We start from the raw sequence: 18,484 nt of genomic DNA, 5'->3' as shown, positions 1-18,484 counted from the left end.
TCTCGGCAGCATGTCAACCACTTTGGAGCGGGTATGAGGCCACAGCAAGTAAATTTTATGCATGACATCTACCGCAGACCCCAAATCTAATGCGATTGGGCGAAAAAAAAAACAAGGTGGGCAAAAGATTCCTTCATTTTCAAATTTTGAGGTCATAATTTAGCATTGATAAGCAAGAATTGAGCTTATGTCAGCAAAAATTACTTGCTGTGGCCTATTAAATTAGAGATTTTCGTGAATGTATTGGAAGTGTGTTCGCTTAACGATCTCGGCGGCATGAACCATTTTGGGGTACGTATAGCGTGAAGTGGATTCTTGTGAATGAATTATCATACATACACATATCTTGTGGCGTCGTGTGGTGTAGTGGTACATCATTGGACTATGAAACAGGGAGACCCGGATTCGATTCCGGGTCGTACCCGAACAAGTCCGAACATGCGCTCCGACGTTGTACCCTTGGGAAAGGTACTTTACACGAATTTCCTCACTTCACTCAGGTGAAAATGAGTACCTAGCTTTGGTTAGGGACGTCCCTCGGATAGGACGTTAAATGGAGGTCCTGTGTTTGGGAGAGCCACACCCCACGCACGTTAAAGAACCCACCACACTTATCGAAAAGAGTAGGGGACCTTCCCGGTGTGAGTGGTTCAAACATTACAGTCTGGTCTCAGGTTTGACATCTTTGAAGAGGTGATAGTCACCTGTTATGTCAATTCTTCCACTAATATGGTAAATCTTCATAAATACATAAACATTAATAAATACATAAATAAATACACAATATAAGTTAGATCTTAGTTCAAGCAAGGACATTATTGTCTGTATAATGTCCTTGGTTCAAGAAATCTTTTTTTGTGTACAGAATGGCTTTCTAGAAAACTTAGAAATTCTTACTGCAAGAATAATATTCTAGATCTAAGGGTATTTAGTTCAAGATACATTGGAAAAGAAATCTTACCACAAGAAAAATATGCTAAAATGCAGTTTCTTGACATTCTTGTCTCATGGACGAGATTTTTTTTCTTGGGTGAAAAATAATTTTCTCAGTGGAAGAAAAATTTTCTTCTCTGAAGAAAAACAAGATTGGCATTTTTGGTAGTATACACCTTAGGGTATGTCATGAACCCTTAATTATGTCAGTGTTGTTTATGGCAATATGCATGAATTGTTATAATGCAGGCTTCTTTATCTCTACAAGGAGGTTTACTTGGTCTGTATAAAGCTATGAGAGGTAACGTTAAAGAGCAACTCTTGACTTCATAACTTATAACTTTCAAAACTATTGTGATATATATTGTAAAATATGTGCTATTTTGTACATGCTATTAATCAACCGTCAGGGCACCAAAGACGATCTTACAACCAGTTTTCTCCACCCTTCTTGATTTTCCGTTCTTCTTAATGTTTCACTTAGTATCGTGCTGGTCCATTTTCTTGTATTATCCTCTATCTTCAACTTTTCTATTTCTATTGCTGATAAGAATCACCATGTCAAAAAAAAATTCAATAAAAAGTTTTATTGCAACATGTTCAAAGTGTACTTATATTTTTTATAATGCTTGTTTGTTAGTAAATGCCCTGAGATGACTTTTACATTGCTGTCTTGTGGTTATTGTCATTGTGGTCTTGTTTGCCGATTTTCCTTTTCATCAGTCATAGACAAGATCTGCAAGTCAAATGTTGACAAAATGTTAGCATGTAGATAGAATACATGTAATTATATTGCATCATGCTACAAAGTGACATACAATGTACCATAAACAATTACAACTAAAAAAAAAACTACATGTATTTCAGTGCCATTTCCAGGCCTTGAAATTAACTTTTCTTCCTATTGTCCTAACACTGTCCCAAAAGTAAAGTTAAATTGTCCCTCAGTGAGGATGAACTGTCCCATCCTGTTTTTTGGCTGACATTCTGATGTTGATCATTTTTCTATTGTCCTCAAAGTGTCTTTTCAGTTGTCCCAGCCTAAATTTTAGTGGTCAGTGGCCATTGGATCACCGTTAATTTCGAGCCCCGTATTTCCTATCAAGAGTGTATATGTGATGTATTGTATTTTCTCAACCATAAAATTTACAGGAAAATCAATGATCGAAGAACCATATTTTAAAAGTAAACTGGATATGATTTTGAAAACGTTTTCAAAATCATATCCAGTTGCTGTAACTACTTTTTGGCGTTTCGTATTACCTGGATGTCTAATCTTCATCGACGTAACCATATTTTAAGTTATTTAACCACACTTAAAACACATTTCAGCTTAAACCACATATATCTATCATTGATATCACAGCTCACCTTTTTCATTATATTCCACATTGCACAAATACAGCCCGTGTGCGGGTGCTACCGGTGCATTTTTAGGGAAAGCAGAGATTTTTCTAGCAGCCAACAAGGTGACGACATCTTTGGGTTGTAGTTTTCCTCTCCCAATGGCGACCAGGAGTCCTGTCATTCTTCTGACCTGGAATTGGAAAAAAAAAACACATTAGAACTAGACCAGTGTGATTTACATGTACATGTATTCATTTGAGACCTACTCACATACTAAATGTTATATAAAATATTGATACAAGATTTCTCAAGTTATGCTGTTCGCACACAGACACACAGAGATATACAGCCCCCAAAACATAGTCTTGTTGACAAAGTAATAACTTGGTCATGGTCAAGATTGGAGAATGTTTTCTTGCTGTAAGCTACATATACATGTACACTGTAACTGCTAAGATGAAAAGTGTTCAAGACATAACATTTCCTTGGAAATGAAAGCATTGAAGTAAAAGCCTTTCTCTAGTACATAACATACTATCAATGTGATGCTCAAATAAAAAAAGCATGTGTACTTGCCTGTCTGTACAGAAATGACCGGCTTTTAAAAATCAATTCCAGCACCTCCAATTCTCTGTAGAAAGGATATGAGAAATAGAGTTTTTAAGCCTCAGAAGTTCATTTGATGACCATACAATTTATATGTCAGTTGTAGCTGTTAGAAATTGTATAATAAATCTTGAAAAACACAATTTCAAAAGAATTTAAAAATATAACACATACAGAAAAGTACAAAAAAGCAACCTTTCAGATTATTGTTTTATGTACTGACATTTCACCAAGTTTGCTGTATTACTGCAGACATAATGAAGACTTTCTTACCTGCAGAAAGGATCATGTTCCTCTAACAAGCAAGACGCTCTCCGGATCTCTACAGCTTTCATGGTTTTGACGGGATCTTTGGTCCAGGTTTCTGGAGTTTTGTTTCGGAAAGTTGTGAAGTCGTGAGTTCCCAGGAAATGTTTTGCCGCTTCCTGCATGGCCTCGATATCTAATCTGGAGTAAGATGAAGGAATGGGTAAAAAGTATGTTGATGAAGGTTAGACATCCAGGCGATGAGATACACAAGAAAACAGTACCGGGTAGATTGTTTCTCAAGCAACTGGATAGATTTTGCAAACCTCTGCTTGGAGAGTTTCAAGTAGCATCCACTACTTTTTGTCAATGACTCAAAGTCAGTGTCTCAAAGTCAGAAAAAGATGAAAAGTATTGGGTGCTACGTGAAACGTCTGACAGGTTTTTAAAATCTATCCGGTTGCTTGAGAAACAATTAACTGTTGCTTGAGTAACTGTTTTCTTGTGAATAGGAGGAGTTGGTAAAAAAGCATTACAAACTTATTTTGGGCTGGATCCCAATATATCATTCCTGCACTATTAATTTGCGCATGTGCATGTTTCTTCCCTGTATCTGTATTCTGCACAGCTGATATACATTTGTACATGTAACCACCCTTCGGTGTAACACGCCAGCTTCGCAGGCACGCGATGTGGCAGCAGCTGGCTACATCACACTGAAGGGATTGCTGCACCTAACCTTTGAACATCTAACTCTAAACATGTTTCGTACCTCTCTATAACTCCCCAGCTCCTGTTGACCTTGGGAATGGGCAGTCTGGAGTGGTAGCAGCCTGACACCACCCTGTACACCTAGAGCTTTCGACCAGTCACTCTGGTCTTCCTCAGTAGACTGACCCAGCTAAGCTTGTCCAGTGTTGACGTCACACTCCAAAGAAGCCACGTGACAAGCCTCACTGGGTCAGTCTACTGAGGAAGACCAGAGTGACTGGTCGAATGCTCTAGGTGTTGGATCTTAAGCTTTAACTTCAAACATGTATATTCTCTCTGCACTATCATTTTCAACATTTTCATACCTCTCTATAACTCCCCAGCTCCTGTTGGCCTCAGGAATGGGCAGTCTGGAGTGGTAGCAGCCTGACACAACTCGGTACAGGTAGGTTCTTCCTAGCGCCTGATGCCGGGAGTTAAACGTGGGAGGCACCGGGCGACAGTTCATCAGCCTGGGAGGGGAAAAAAACACTACAAGCAAATGCATAATGTTTACCTTCCCATATGGTCTGCTCTGTTACTCAAACACATTCATATATAAGTTGAAAGGAGTTTAAATCCCTCCTGCTATAAAATTGCAACATGATGTAACCCAACACTGGTTACAGATGTCTGGTTTAACTTTAATTATAAGTCGTTGACCTTATTTGTTTGAAGAAGAAGAGAGTAAAGACACTCTTTTTACACAACCAAGTCTTTCATTCAGCCTGAACGTCTCGGTGACCGTCTGTCACCTTCCTCAGGGCAGTTCTGACTGGTTCACATTGCACTGCAGCACAGGTGTCGCTGCTATAGATGCATTCCCTAATGTACATTTACATACCGGTATCTACAAAAATGCGTGATTGGATTACAGGGAAATGTATTTAAAATGCCTAGATGCATTTCCCTGTAATCCAATCACTTGCTACTTGTCAGACGCTTCAAGTAGCATTCACAAGTTTTTGAGCAGCACAGAATAGAAGTGCCTGGAGGACTGTTTGCCAGGTTCCAGGCTCCTCGGAGCATGCAGACATGAGTGAGTGAGTGTACATGTACTAACCTAATGTCATTCCTGCCCATGTGTAGGAAGCTGCGGTTGACTGTGTGCACGATGGAGTCAGGCTCGTACGGCTCCCTGTCCTCCCCGTATATCAGGTCCGCGTGGGCTGTGTTACACAGGGCATGGACACCAGAGTCAGTACGGCTGGACACGTGGATGTTTGGAGGCTCCGCTAGGCGAAGCCGGAAAAACGCTTCCTGCAAACAAAAATATTCATGATATGGGTTAATTGACCCACTCCGAGTCCAAGGTATACATGGTGTTATACCAGGAGAGGCACCACCACTGAACGCACCACTCGTTCCAGTAACAAACTGACTCTTACCAAATGTAGAACTGAGCGGTACAAACAGAGTAGCGTCCCATATATGGTCTACCTCTTGAACAGTCATTGTTTGTCTTAGACACAGTATGTCAAAGACTTTGTGAATAATGATGTGGATATTTGTATCAATGCCTGTGTACTAGTAAATAAATGTGTAATGAATTTGGATGTACAACTGGATGTAATTCAGCTGTTGACTGCAAAGTCCACATTTTATGAATAAAAAAAAAAACATTTGATTGATTTATTGATATAGCCTGGTAATTTCCTATGACTTGTGACTGCGTTATTGAACCCATTGTCTGGAACAGTCTACCAAACACACTTTTTTTTCATGGCTTCTTAGTATGTTATTCTGATGTAAAAACCTTAGAAAAACACTCTGACAACAATTTAACATTTAGCAGGGTTATACATACACAGAGTGCATCTTCTATTCCACTGTACCCTGCAGCCCTCTCCACTGGTGTGACTTTTGGGACTCCTCTGGAACAAAAAAAAATTGTATTTGGTTAATCACTGGAGTATATATGACTGCTAAATGGCAGAAAGGTAGCCTGGATGCCAGACTGTTGTCAGGGCCAGTACATCAGTTACACCCTGTTGCTGAGGGTCTAAGGCTAAGCAAGTCCTTGGTCTTAGAGATGTCTGTGGTGAAATTTCCTTGGGGACATATTGGCCTTGGAGCTGAGGAACTAGCCTGTATACTGGCCCTGGCAACATTCTGGCACTCAGGCTAGCCCTGGAGCCGAGGAGCTAGTCTGTATAGTGGTCTTGGCGACAGTCTGGCACCCAGGCTAGCCCTGGAGCTGATGAGCTAGCCTGTATTTAAATAAAATTTGGTCCTGGCGACAGTCTGGCACCCAGGCTAGGAACTAGCCTGTATATACTGGCCCTGGAAACAGTCTGACACCCAAGCTAGAATAAAGGAGGTTGCTTGGATTGACCATAACACGCACGAGGTACGTATAACTCTCATATCGAATCACAGAAACTGTAATATCTTCATCATATCATGCTGCTGCCCCCCTCCCCCTAACTTCATCATCATCTAAAAGCAGACGACGAAAACTATGATTACCTGAAGTGTGTTCCTAGGTATTGGAATTGCAGTAGGTACCGGACCATGTTCAGACAATAACCAAAAAGCCCAGCTAATTTAAACTTTTGACAACAAAACAGGAACGCTCCACGCAAGACCACGAGATACGAGATAGCATAGCAGACGGCAAGGAGGTCAGAGGGCAAAGGTGAAATAGGCTGTTCCAAAAAAAATGGAGGGGGGTGAAGTGCATGGATTTTCTTCTTTTTGTCCCCCTTTCATTATTGTCCGAGTGCCTTGACCCCCTTTCAATTTATCCAAATCCAGGGTTTTTACAATCTAAATTCAACAAAATCCACACCCACTAAACCCTCTATGTAAAATCCGACCTCTTCAACCCCCCTCCTCAGTTATTCTTTTTGAACAGCCCAATTTCCCGCCTTCGGATGATAACATTTGAGTCAGTCTTCGATCGTCAGAGATCGGGCATTTTGGAAGATCAAGTTCATACTCAACTGACGGACAGACAAAGCGATGGCTCGATGAAGATTTCTACTGTTCCCTCAAGGACCTTTTGAAGGTGCTCCATGCAGTTTTTAGGTTTTGAAAAGTGAATTTTTCCAAGTCAGATCGAACTTATCTAACTTCTAAGTATCATGCTAATTAGTTGAGACAACCTATCCCAAATGTTATATCGACATTCATGGAGAAATAAAAATACCGAAGATTGTGACAGAAAATGGTTAATGTTAGGAACCTGGGCTGATTTTTGGGGTACCACTCAAAGAAAATAAAGGAGTCATGTTGGGGCTTATATCTACACTGTTCTATGAAACTTGAAATAATGCCCAAAGTATGAAATACAGATCTATATGCAAACATGCTAATGTGTTGTATGATGTCAATATCATCTGTTTATCAGCTGGTGTGTTAAGCCGTAAGGCGGTTATACCGGCTATACAGGTACAGATACAGATACAAATCATACAGATTGCCTTTATTTCCAGTTTTGCTGCCCTGAAATTGCATTGGATGCCTTTGACAGACACAGACATTGACATCATGGCGTGTGTTCCATTGGGGACGGTAGCTGCCCAGCTCCTGTTAGAGGTGAAACATGTGCACAGCAGTAACGGCTGCCTGTCAGACGACCTTCTGTCAGCCCTGCAGGACGTGTTCGGCACTTCTCTGCTGTCAGCGCTGGACATAGTGGACCGGAAAGGTTGTTGTTGCTGTTGTTGTCTCTGCTAGTCTCAAAGCAGTCATCACTCACTCACTCACTCACTCACTAGTGACTCACTCACATGCTTGCTCACTCACTCACTCACTAGTGACTCACTCACATGCTTGCTCACTCGCTCATTTATTCACTCATTCACTCATTCACTCTCACAGACACACACTCACTCACTGCCAGTCACTCGCTCATTCATTTGCTCATTCACTCGCGCTCACTCACACTCGCTCGCTCGCTCGCTCACACTCACTCACTCACTCACTCACTCACTCACTCACTCACTCACTCACACTCACTCACTCACTCACTCACTCACTCACACTCACTCACTCACTCACTCACTCACTCACTCACTCACTCACTCACTCACTTACTCACTCACTCATTTGGTCAGTCCCATAGCTCATCAGCTGTAGGAGTCCACATTTTGCTTCTTCCAAATGTTTGGTCGGCTGCTAGTTAGACTCTTCTTCTTCCTCTTTCTCTTTTCTGGTTTCTTTACCTATATTGACATATTTTCACATTCCTTTGGACATTTATTTTTGTATGATGATTTATGACTCAAATTTGCCTTGTACTATTACTAGTATTAGGAATTAACCATTTGTTTTTTGGTTTTGCGCAGTTTAGTCATAGTCTGCTTAGACAGTCTGACATACACATTCCTGATCTTTCCTCATTCCAGGAGTGACTCACGTCAGTTCTCCCAGTGGGAGACACCTGTACCTGGTGGTGGGGAGCTCGGGAAGACTGTACACCTGTCTCCCATCGGGACTGTACTGTCCGTGCACGTATTTCACCTATGCTGCTCTGATGAAGGGGGAGGCTCTGGTGTGTAAGCATGTACTAGCCGTGCAGCTCTCACAGGCCATGGAGGCGTGCCAGGAACTAAATGTCTCAGACGAAGAACTTGTTGGTCTTCTGATGAACAAAGATACAGCTACAGCTCAGTGACGATGGCGCTTATTATAGTACCAGTGCACGTGTTCTGTTCGTGTGACATGTTATAGACTTGTGGTTCTGGCATCTATCATCTATGTTGGCCCCAAGAATGTCCCAAACTCCAAAGAGCGCCAAGTCCACAAGAGGTGATACCGGAGGTAACACCTTTCTTCTGCCATTAGGCCCCTGCACGTACTTCACCTATGCTGCACACATGAAGGGGGAGGCTCTGGTGTGTAAGCATGTACTAGCCGTGCAGCTGTCACAGGCCATGAGGGCGTGCCAGGAACTAAACGTCTCAGACGAAGAACTTGTTGGTCTTCTGATGAACAAAGATACAGCTGCAGCTCAGTGACGATGGCGCTTATCATAGTACCAGTGCACGTGTTCTGTTCGTGTAACAGGTTATAGAGTTGTGGTTCTGGCATCTATCATCTGTGTTAGTCCTCTTCCCTCAATAATGTTCCAAACTTCAAAGAGTTTTAAGTCCACTACTAGTAGGGAGATGATAATACCCATCTTCTAACTAAGTTCCACCATCAGGCCTGTACTGTCCGTGCACGCATTTCACCTATGCTGCGCTGATGAAGGGAGAGGCTCTGGTGTGTAAGCATGTACTAGCCGTGCAGCTCTCAGGCCATGGTGGCGTGCCAGGAACTAAATGTCTCAGACGAAGAACTTGTTGGTCTTCTGATGAACAAAGACACAGCTACAGCTCAGTGACGATGGCGCTTATCATAGTACCAGACTACCAGTGCACGTGTTCTGTTTGTGTAAAATGTACTAGACCTGTGGTTCTGGCAGCTATCATCTATGTTGGCCCCTGGAATTATGTCCCAAACTCTAAAGAGCGTGGAGTCCACAAGAGGTGATACCGGTGGTAACACTTTTCTTCTGCCATCAGGACTGTGTACTGTCCCTGCACGTATTTCACCTATGCTGCACACATGAAGGGGGAGGCTCTGGTGTGTAAGCATGTACTAGCCGTGCAGCTGTCACAGGCCATGGAGGCGTGCCAGGAACTAAATGTCTCAGACGAACATCTTGTTGGTGTTCTGATGAACAAAGACACAGCTCATCAATGATGATGACACTACTAGTAGTCCAGTACCAGTACATGTATGTATCTGTTCTGTTCTTGTAAGGGGCTAAAGGGCATCCCAATAAACTGAAACTTTAATACAGTTGTGGTTCTGGCATCTAAGTTGGCCCTCTGTCCCCTCAAGAATGTCCCAAACTCGAAAGAGCGCCAAGTCCACAAGAGGTGATACCGGTGGTAACACCTTTCTTCTGCCATTAGGATTGTGTACTGCCCCTGCACGTACTTCACCTATGCTGCGCTGATGAAGGGGGAGGCTCTGGTGTGTAAGCATGTACTAGCCGTGCAGCTCTCACAGGCCATGGAGGCGTGTCAGGAACTAAATGTCTCAGACGAAGAACTTGTTGGTCTACTGATGAACAAAGATACATCTCAATGAAAATAGCACTACTACAGTACCGGTACAAACATATTTGTTTTATAAATACCTGTTCAACTTGTAGTACAGATTCCATTAGTGAGTGACACTGACGAAAAGTAGTGGATGCTACTTGCGAAATGTCTTACAGTTTTCAAAATCTATCTGGCATCGTCAGGGTGGCCCTCTTCCTCCTAGAGTGTCCGAAAGATTTTTGTGTCCACTAGAGGTGCTAACACTCATCATCTACCATCGTTTATACAGACATAATTTTGGATAGGTACCTGTTCAACTACAGATTCCGTTAGTCGCCGACAAACGATTTTACTTGAATCTACTACACACATGTCGGTAGATTGACCAAACCAAGCAGGTTCAATCAAATGACTGGATCTCCTTGCCAAAACCAAATGACGGCTGCTGCAGTACTATCCTGAGGTGTAAGAGGTCGTAACATTATCTCTCGCAAGTTCATTCACAACACACACATGCAGAGAGAGAGACTCACATAAACAGATAATCACACACACACACACACATTCACACACGCACATAATCACACACACACATATAATCACACACACACACACAGAAACAATCACTTAGACACCTATGCACACACAAATACAGACACACACAAACACGCTTTAGATGACAACCCTTCTTCGGTTCAGTTGCACCTACATGTAGGTAATGGCTAATTTGACAGTGATGGCTTTTCATTAGTTTCATGTTCAACATAGCAAATTGATAGCATGCATAAAGGGGTAGCTGTGTTTCGGTTTACTCTCCAAGCAGAGGTTGTGGGGGAATGATCGTTAGCTTTTTACATATGGCCGTTTTTTTGTCGCTACCCCCACCGTCGGTGGCCGACGACCTTCTCTGGCTAATGGATACTGCCTGGCTAATTTGATACTGTCTTTTTTCCAACGAAAGGGATCTGCTTGGAGATTATTTAGGTTCTGACTAGGAGTATATATGTATCACTAGTCTATTAAGATTTATTATTAATTAAGGTACGCGAAGAGTAGAAATCAGCACCTTTCAGGGTGGCCATGAAATCTCCCTCCGTCTCACCCCATCCCCATAACGTCCCGACATTTCAGATTCCAACAGATGACCTTTCCGTTATCGGAGCGCTCTCTTTCGACGGAAAGGTCAGCCGACAACGGCCCCGCAATTATACATGGGGAATTCTGACGCGTGGAGTTAGCTCCGGGTCGCCGGGTTGACACAAAAGGTCAAGCCGTGTTATTGCGTGCCGGGAGGCGGGAGAATGGCCAGTATCAATGGCTGTTTCTGTGGATGATCATTAGTTGTGACAAGCATTGTGTAGTCTGAGGCCATAAAAGACCACTAGGATATTGGGTTAGTCTTCTGTCAAACTAGTTTTCTTTTCTGTCGTTCAGTGACCTTCTTTCCATGGTTCATAAAATTCATAACAGTTTATTTTCCCTTTCTTTATATACGTACTTTCGTTGTCGAGCATCATGTAGTCCCGTGGCTTAAAACACCATAAAAGACCACTATGATATTGGGTTAGTCTTCTGTCAAACTAGTTTTATTTTCTCTCGTTCAGTGGCCTTCTTTCCATGATTCATAAAATTCATAACAGTTTATTTTCCCCTTCTTCATAAATATTATACTTTCGTTGTCGAGCATTATGTAGTCTGAGACTTAAAACACCATAAAAGACCACTGTGATATTGGGTTAGTCTTCTGTAAAACTAGTTTTCTTTTCTGTCGTTCAGTGACCTTCTTTCCATGATTCATAAAATTAATAACAGTTTATTTTTCCCTTCTTTACATACTTTCTTTGTCGAGCATTATTTAGTCTGTGGCTTAAAACACCACAATGATATTGTGTTAGTCTTCTGTTAAACTGGTTTTCTTTCTTTCATTTCCCTCTTTCAGCGGACTTATTTTCATGATTCATAAAATTCATAACATTTTATTCTCCCCTTCTTTATATACTTTCTTTCTCCACCATTTTGCGATGTACGGATTTGACCGTATCTTAACGTTCCAGACATATCTAGGAAGCGTTTTACGTCCTTTCTATGTGCCAATTGCTTCCTGCCTTTTTTTGTTCATGGGCTATCTTAGTATGACAAGATATGATGGTGATGATTATAGACAATGCCACTATCTGCCGTTGTGCACAATGCCGGTATTCCAGGAAATGATATTGAATGATGTGGCCAGATATGCTTTACTACTCTTCAAGCAGACCTTTTAGTGCCTGCAATACAGTATTAAATTCATCAAATTGGCAAGACAGTATCAAATTGGCCAGACAGTATCCGATTCGCCCGTCGAAGCAAGGGTATTATATGTATAGTGCACTTGCTCAAAGTAAAAAAAAAAGATACGAGTACATAAAAGAAACCCCAATAAAAACGCTCCCAAAACACGTCAAAAATAAGCCTAAGCCCCAAGCTCTGCTTGGAGAGTAATACTTTTTTTAAAAATAATCTTTATTATTATTTCAAAAGCAAAGAAAACAGAGGACATGTTCACATAGTATTACAAGAATAACAAATACCCAGAGATATTTTTCAAACAATACATTAGTATAACAATTTACCATACAGTGGACCCCATTTCAACATATGTTTATCCATTTTCCCATAGTTTTTGTGCTGTCACATACTCTGGTGGAGAGTAATACTTTGCACCAACAATACTGGTAATCAAACAAGTTTCAATGTGTTTCAAGTGGGCTCATCCTTTACGGGGTCTCGTTATCTGATAATTGCCCGGTTTTTACTGTTGTCCTTCAGAGGGATTGCCAACTGCACCCTACCCCATTAGGCCACACCGTCTTAATTTTATCCTCTGAAGACTTCCTAACTAGTGCACGCGGGCGAATAAAAAAAATTCCGGCCAAAAATTAAAAAAAAATGCTACTAAAACTACAGGAATCATGCAAAGCTGGTGTTGTGAATTTGCAGCAGTAAAACGCGATGTATACGACAAGCCGGAACATGCTGGCTTTTTGCGGAATTTATAAATCGACACTATACGTATATACTTGAGTTCTTGAGTCGTGGAGCTTCGGTAACCTGGGTGCCCGGCTCCGTATTGTACCATGGACTATCCAGGCCTAGAGCCAGGCCTAGAGCCAGGTCGATGGACGTGATATTTTTTTTTGAGAACAGGAGAAAATCAATGCGCGCGTGGATGTCATCCATAAAATTAAGGCGGTGTGGCCTAAGCCAGGGAATCCCCCTGGGCCTTGTTACACCTTTCCGCATTTTACAAGGGCGCACGGAAGGTAACGAGGGGTCAGCAAATTCCCCACATGATTTTATCAAGGACATTTTATTCCTATCTAATGTATAAAACCAGTGTTAATAAAATCAGAACCAATTTCTTATCAACCGTAGATATAGTAGTTATCTGTCCCATTTGTGATGAATATTATCGAGATACAATGAGGGACGTCGCGGATTTCAATACCCTACTTTACTTTTTATTCACCAGCACCAGAGTAGTGAATACGAGGACAAAATTTGTCGCCAATATACTGGTATTTCGTGGATTGCCATGTATAACCGTTTCTTTCTATACTTTTGTGGTCGATCCTTGACGTTGATATAGTTTTTACCGTCCCCCAAACGTAGTAAGGAAGCAAGGAAGGAAACCGCGTAACACGTTCTAGTTTTGTGGGACTTTTAAGATAATACTTCACGTTGATATAATTTAAATGTGGCCCAAACATCGTAATACGTTTCAGTTTTGTGAGACTTTTTTTAGACGATTCTTCACGTTGGTATTGTTAATAACACCTACCAAACCGCGTAATACATTATAGTTTATTTTATTTTATATTTTTATTATGTTCATTTTAATACAATTCTTCCCTTTTTTATAGTTCGATCGTCGTCCCCCTAACCTCGTAATAATATGTAGTAGTTTCGTGGGATTTTTGAACACGATTCCTGGCCTTGATATACTCTATAACGTCCCCCAAACCTCGAAATAGTACGTTCTATTTTTGTGATTTTTTTTACACAATTCTTAACGTTGATATAATTTAAATGTGGCCCAAACCGTGGTATTTTTTTAGACAATTCTTCACGTTGATATTCATTAGAAATTCCTTCTCGAAATAAAACGGCTAAAAGAACATTGAAACAGAGTACAAAATAACTTCAAAATCTGCATAATGAAAGGTAATTGTCTGAAACTACAGCTATGTCTAAAATATGTCTGAAGGGTTTGACGTCTCTTATATAGTTTATAACGTCCAGCAAATCTCGTAATGCACCCTACTTTTGTGAGTTTTTTCCCGTTCTAGGTTTGTGGGATGTCTTTTTTTATACAATTCTTCCGTAAATATAATTTATAACGTGCCTACAAACCGTATAATATTACGTTCTAACAATTCTTCACGTTTATATAGTTTATAACGTCCTCCAAACCTCGTAAGACGTTTTAGTTTTGTAGAAGTTTTTTAATTTTTTATTCTTTATTTCAGGCACCAAAGGCCTACTGTATATTCTTACATAACATTGAAGATCTGAAGTAAATGGGTAAAAGAACAGCGACAAAAGGTATAGTGATACAAAAAAAAACAATACATTCATCATTCAACACCAAGTCAACTTGTTTGTAGATAATTCTTCACGTTGATATTAGTTTATGATATCCCCTCCCCCCAAACCTCGTAATACGTTTTGTGTGGGGTTTATGGAGCGGTTCCGTCGATGCGTGGATGTGGAGAGAGAAAAACGGATTTGAGCAGAACCTCTATTTAAACAACAGTTTTGTGGTATTTGTTAGACAATTCTGCACATTGTTTTGTAGGATTTTTTAGACAATTATTCACGTTGATATAGTTTATAACCCTCATAACACGTTCTAGTTTTGTGTGGGGTTTATATCATGTTTTATGTGGGGTTTACGACGCGTGGTTCCTTTGCAGGGTCGTCAGAGCGTGGATTTTGGGAGAAAAACGGATTTCAGCAGAACGTCTATTCAAACAACAGCCGCGCGCGCGCCCTTCATGGCCCATAAAGCAGCAGAGGTCGTGATCGGTTCGCCCGGCCCGTATCTCGCCCGGGCCAGCGGCAGATGGGCCCCCTTTATCAGCGCGGTCGGCACGGAATGGGAGCTGCGCGTGTCAGGTGTTAATTATCTGGCAAAAATTATCGATGATAAATCAGTCAAAAGCAATGAATAGAAAACCGTCGTGCGGAGAATAGGTAGTAGGCAGATAATCTTAGTCATCCAAACATAACTTTTAGAAGTATATTTTTGAACCAACCCACCAACAAAAGTTCAGATGTTAATTATTTGGCAAAACTTATAACGGCTCTTCTCATCAGAATGGATGATAAATCAGTCAAAAGCCATGAATGTAAAACTTTCGTGGGGAGAATAGGCAAGGTAGATATAGATAATCCACGAACAAAAGTTCAGTAAAAACATATCATTAAGGAAATTACCTGGTCTTTCTTCTGATATAAATGTCGATTTTAGATACTAGACTTTGATTTCGACGTACCTTTCAGTATGGACCATTTGTTGAATGCGGTACTCACTTAAGCATCTACCAGGCTTCGGGAGGCGGCTGGAAAGGGTAGAATCGGCCAAATAGAGAGATAGCTTGCCGAGCGAGTTGGCGAGTTGGTCTGCTGGAGAGAACAGTTTGCCGGATCGGCACGGAATGGGAGCTGCGCGTGTCAGGTGTTAATTATCTGGCAAAAATTATCGATGATAAGTCAGTCAAAAGCAATGGATAGAAAACTTTCGTGCGGAGAATAGGTAGTACGTAGATAATCTTAGTCATCCAAACATAACTTTTAGAATTATATATTTTTGAACCAACCCACCAACAAAAGTTCAGATGTTAATTATTTGGCAAAAATTATAACGGCTCTTCGCCGCAGAATCGATGATACAATGTAAATCAGTCAAAAGCCATGAATGTAAAACTTTCGTGAGGAGAATAGGCAAGGTAGATAGAGATAATCCACGAACAAAAGTTCAGTAAAAACATATTATTAAGGAAATTACCTGGTCTTTCTTCTGATATAAATGTCGATTTTAGATACTAGACTTTGATTTCGACGTACCTTTCAGTATGGACCATTTGTTGAATGCGGTACTCAATTTAGCCTCTACCAGGCTTCGGGAGGCGGCTGGAAAGGGTAGAATCGGCCAAATAGAGAGATAGCATGCCGAGCGAGTTGGTCTGCTGGATAGCACAGTTTGCCGGATCGGCACGGAATGGGAGCTCCGCGTTTCAGGTGTTAATTATTTGGCAAAACTTATAACGGCTCTTCGCCGCAGAATCGATGATATATCAGTCAAAAGCAATGGATAGAAAGCGGCCGTGCGGAGAATAGGCAAGGTAGATAGATAATCCACGAACAAAAGTTCAGGCAAAACATATCATTAAGGAAATTACCTGGTCTTTCTTCTGATATAAATGTCGATTTTAGCTACTAAACTTTGATTTCGACGTACCTTTCAGTATGGACCATTTGTTGAATGCGGTACTCAATTTAGCCTCTACCAGGCTTCGGGAGGCGGCTGGAAAGGGTAGAATCGGCCAAATAGAGAGATAGCATGCCGAGCGAGTTGGTCTGCTGGAGAGCACAGTTTGCCGGATCGGCACGGAATGGGAGCTCCGCGTGTCAGGTGTTCATTATTCGGCAGAAATTATCGATGATAAATCAGTCAAAAGCAATGGATAGAAAACCGTCGTGCGGAGAATAGGTAGTAGGCAGATAATCTTAGTCATCCAAACATAACTTTTAGAATTATATTTTTGAACCAACCCACCAACAAAAGTTCAGATGTTAATTATTTGGCAAAAATTATAACGGCTCTTCTCATCAGCATCGATGATAAATCAGTCAAAAGCCATGAATGTAAAACTTTCGTGGGGAGAATAGGCAAGGTAGATAGAGATAATCCACGAACAAAAGTTCAGTAAAAACATATTATTAAGGAAATTACCTGGTCTTTCTTCTGATATAAATGTCGATTTTAGCTACTAAACTTTGATTTCGACGTACCTTTCAGTATGGACCATTTGTTGAATGCGGTACTCACTTAGTAATGGTGACAAATGAAACGTAATAGAGCTATATATATTGTATCCAGAACCGTGCCTGTCTTGTTCTATGCCTAAATGGGTTAGGGTGAAGGTCAGGCACGGTTCTGGATAGTCTCCGCGTTTCCTAGAACGTAGAATTGCCCGTACCTCGGACAAAAAAAAGTTGCTTTAATTATGAAGGTTGAACAAATGACACTATGCTATGGCGAATAATCTACTCTTCAAATTCATTTGTTTACATTTTCGCCTTTTCCCTTTGATTTTGGCATTCTACGACATTGGTTTCGTTTTCCTTTTTTGTGTGCAACTTATGGTATATATTTGCTCATATTGCGACTGTTTTGTACGATTCACAGTATGGTTGAAAACATTTTCTTGTTTGGAAACGGCCGAAAATTCATGCGCGCGCGGTTGTCATCCATAAAATCAAATCAGCATGGCCTGATAAATAAAATAGGTAAAACTTTCTCTCCATGATTGGGCAGTGGCAGGCAGGTTAATGATGATATGTGTCGGGCCGCCGGTCATGTTATCTCAGCATGACGTCGTGTCGGCCTGCCATCATCGAGTCCTCACGCTCCTGTGGACAAATTATAGTCTCCTGTGCAGGCCTCCGGGCGGTTGGGAGTTTTGATACTGCGTTTTGTAGAGTTCTTTTGCCGGCCATCCTAAAATCAGCCTAGCCTCCGTAGCAGGGTTATAGAACTGGGGTGGTCTTCGGCTGTTTTCTGATTAGCCCAGTTCGAAAAACGGGGGTAATACAACCAGGCCGGCTATGTTGTCTATATGCAATCAGAAAATAGCACATAAAAGCTCCCAAAGACCATGGAGACGCCCTAAACCCCCAGTTTTTGGCATGGTGTGGAGGCTACAACCAGCCGCCCAGAGAGGATTTGTACCCGCCAGCCACGGCCGGCAAAAGAGCGCGTTAAAAAGTCTGCCATCATCGAGTCCTCACGCTTCTGTGAACAAATTATATACACCTTCCCAGCCTACAAAAAACTGCATTTCTATTAACACCTCCCAATTCATATATATCGCAAAATGTCGGCCATTTCATACTCCACTGCACACGGAAAAGAAGTCAAACCCAACAATAATTACAAATGTATATATAAAGTAGCATTAGCATCACTTATTATCACTGTTCACTGTTGTTATTATGTTCTTGCAATTAGCCATCGGGCATGAATTTGCAATAAACTTTCTATATTTCTATATAGTCTCCCAGGGCTGGAAATATATACTGGGTGCATGTCCACCTTAGTGCACCCAAAATTGGAACTGTGCACCCATTTTTTTCTGTTGGTATTTTTGTACATACTAAATGTATTAATAGTATACAGGATATTCTTGGAATCTAAGGGTCAGAATAAAATGAAATATTTGTTGTAGTACTTGTGTAAGATTTTGCGGTTAGCTCCCATTTCAGATTCAAGCTTACAAGAGGAGCAGTAAGATCGA

The 18,484-nt window shown here is 41.2% G+C and overlaps 2 protein-coding genes across 2 annotated transcripts; one reads left to right on the top strand and one right to left on the bottom strand.

Annotated features, from left to right (window-relative positions):
• Positions 1-1,521: 1,521 nt before the first annotated feature.
• On the bottom strand, positions 1,522-6,483 carry LOC109465370 (tRNA pseudouridine synthase-like 1). The gene is made up of 8 exons (XM_019762584.1): positions 6,352-6,483; positions 5,690-5,756; positions 4,946-5,142; positions 4,209-4,355; positions 3,160-3,333; positions 2,857-2,911; positions 2,305-2,470; positions 1,522-1,669 (listed from the first exon to the last, which is right to left on the bottom strand). The coding sequence occupies exons 1-8, from the start codon at positions 6,396-6,398 to the stop codon at positions 1,653-1,655; spliced, it is 870 nt and encodes a 289-aa protein (XP_019618143.1). The 5' UTR covers positions 6,399-6,483; the 3' UTR covers positions 1,522-1,652.
• Positions 6,484-7,325: 842 nt separating this feature from the next.
• On the top strand, positions 7,326-8,648 carry LOC109465374 (zinc finger SWIM domain-containing protein 7-like). Its single transcript, XM_019762593.1, has 2 exons — positions 7,326-7,534; positions 8,235-8,648. The coding sequence occupies exons 1-2, from the start codon at positions 7,345-7,347 to the stop codon at positions 8,501-8,503; spliced, it is 459 nt and encodes a 152-aa protein (XP_019618152.1). The 5' UTR covers positions 7,326-7,344; the 3' UTR covers positions 8,504-8,648.
• Positions 8,649-18,484: the final 9,836 nt, after the last annotated feature.

The sequence above is a fragment of the Branchiostoma belcheri genome, unplaced genomic scaffold (genome assembly GCF_001625305.1).
Source record: "Branchiostoma belcheri isolate BF01 breed outbred unplaced genomic scaffold, Haploidv18h27 scaffold15, whole genome shotgun sequence".
Taxonomy (NCBI): Eukaryota; Metazoa; Chordata; class Leptocardii; order Amphioxiformes; family Branchiostomatidae; genus Branchiostoma; species Branchiostoma belcheri.
The sequence above is the reverse complement of the archived record's forward strand: the minus strand, read 5'-3'. Positions and strand labels throughout refer to the sequence as shown.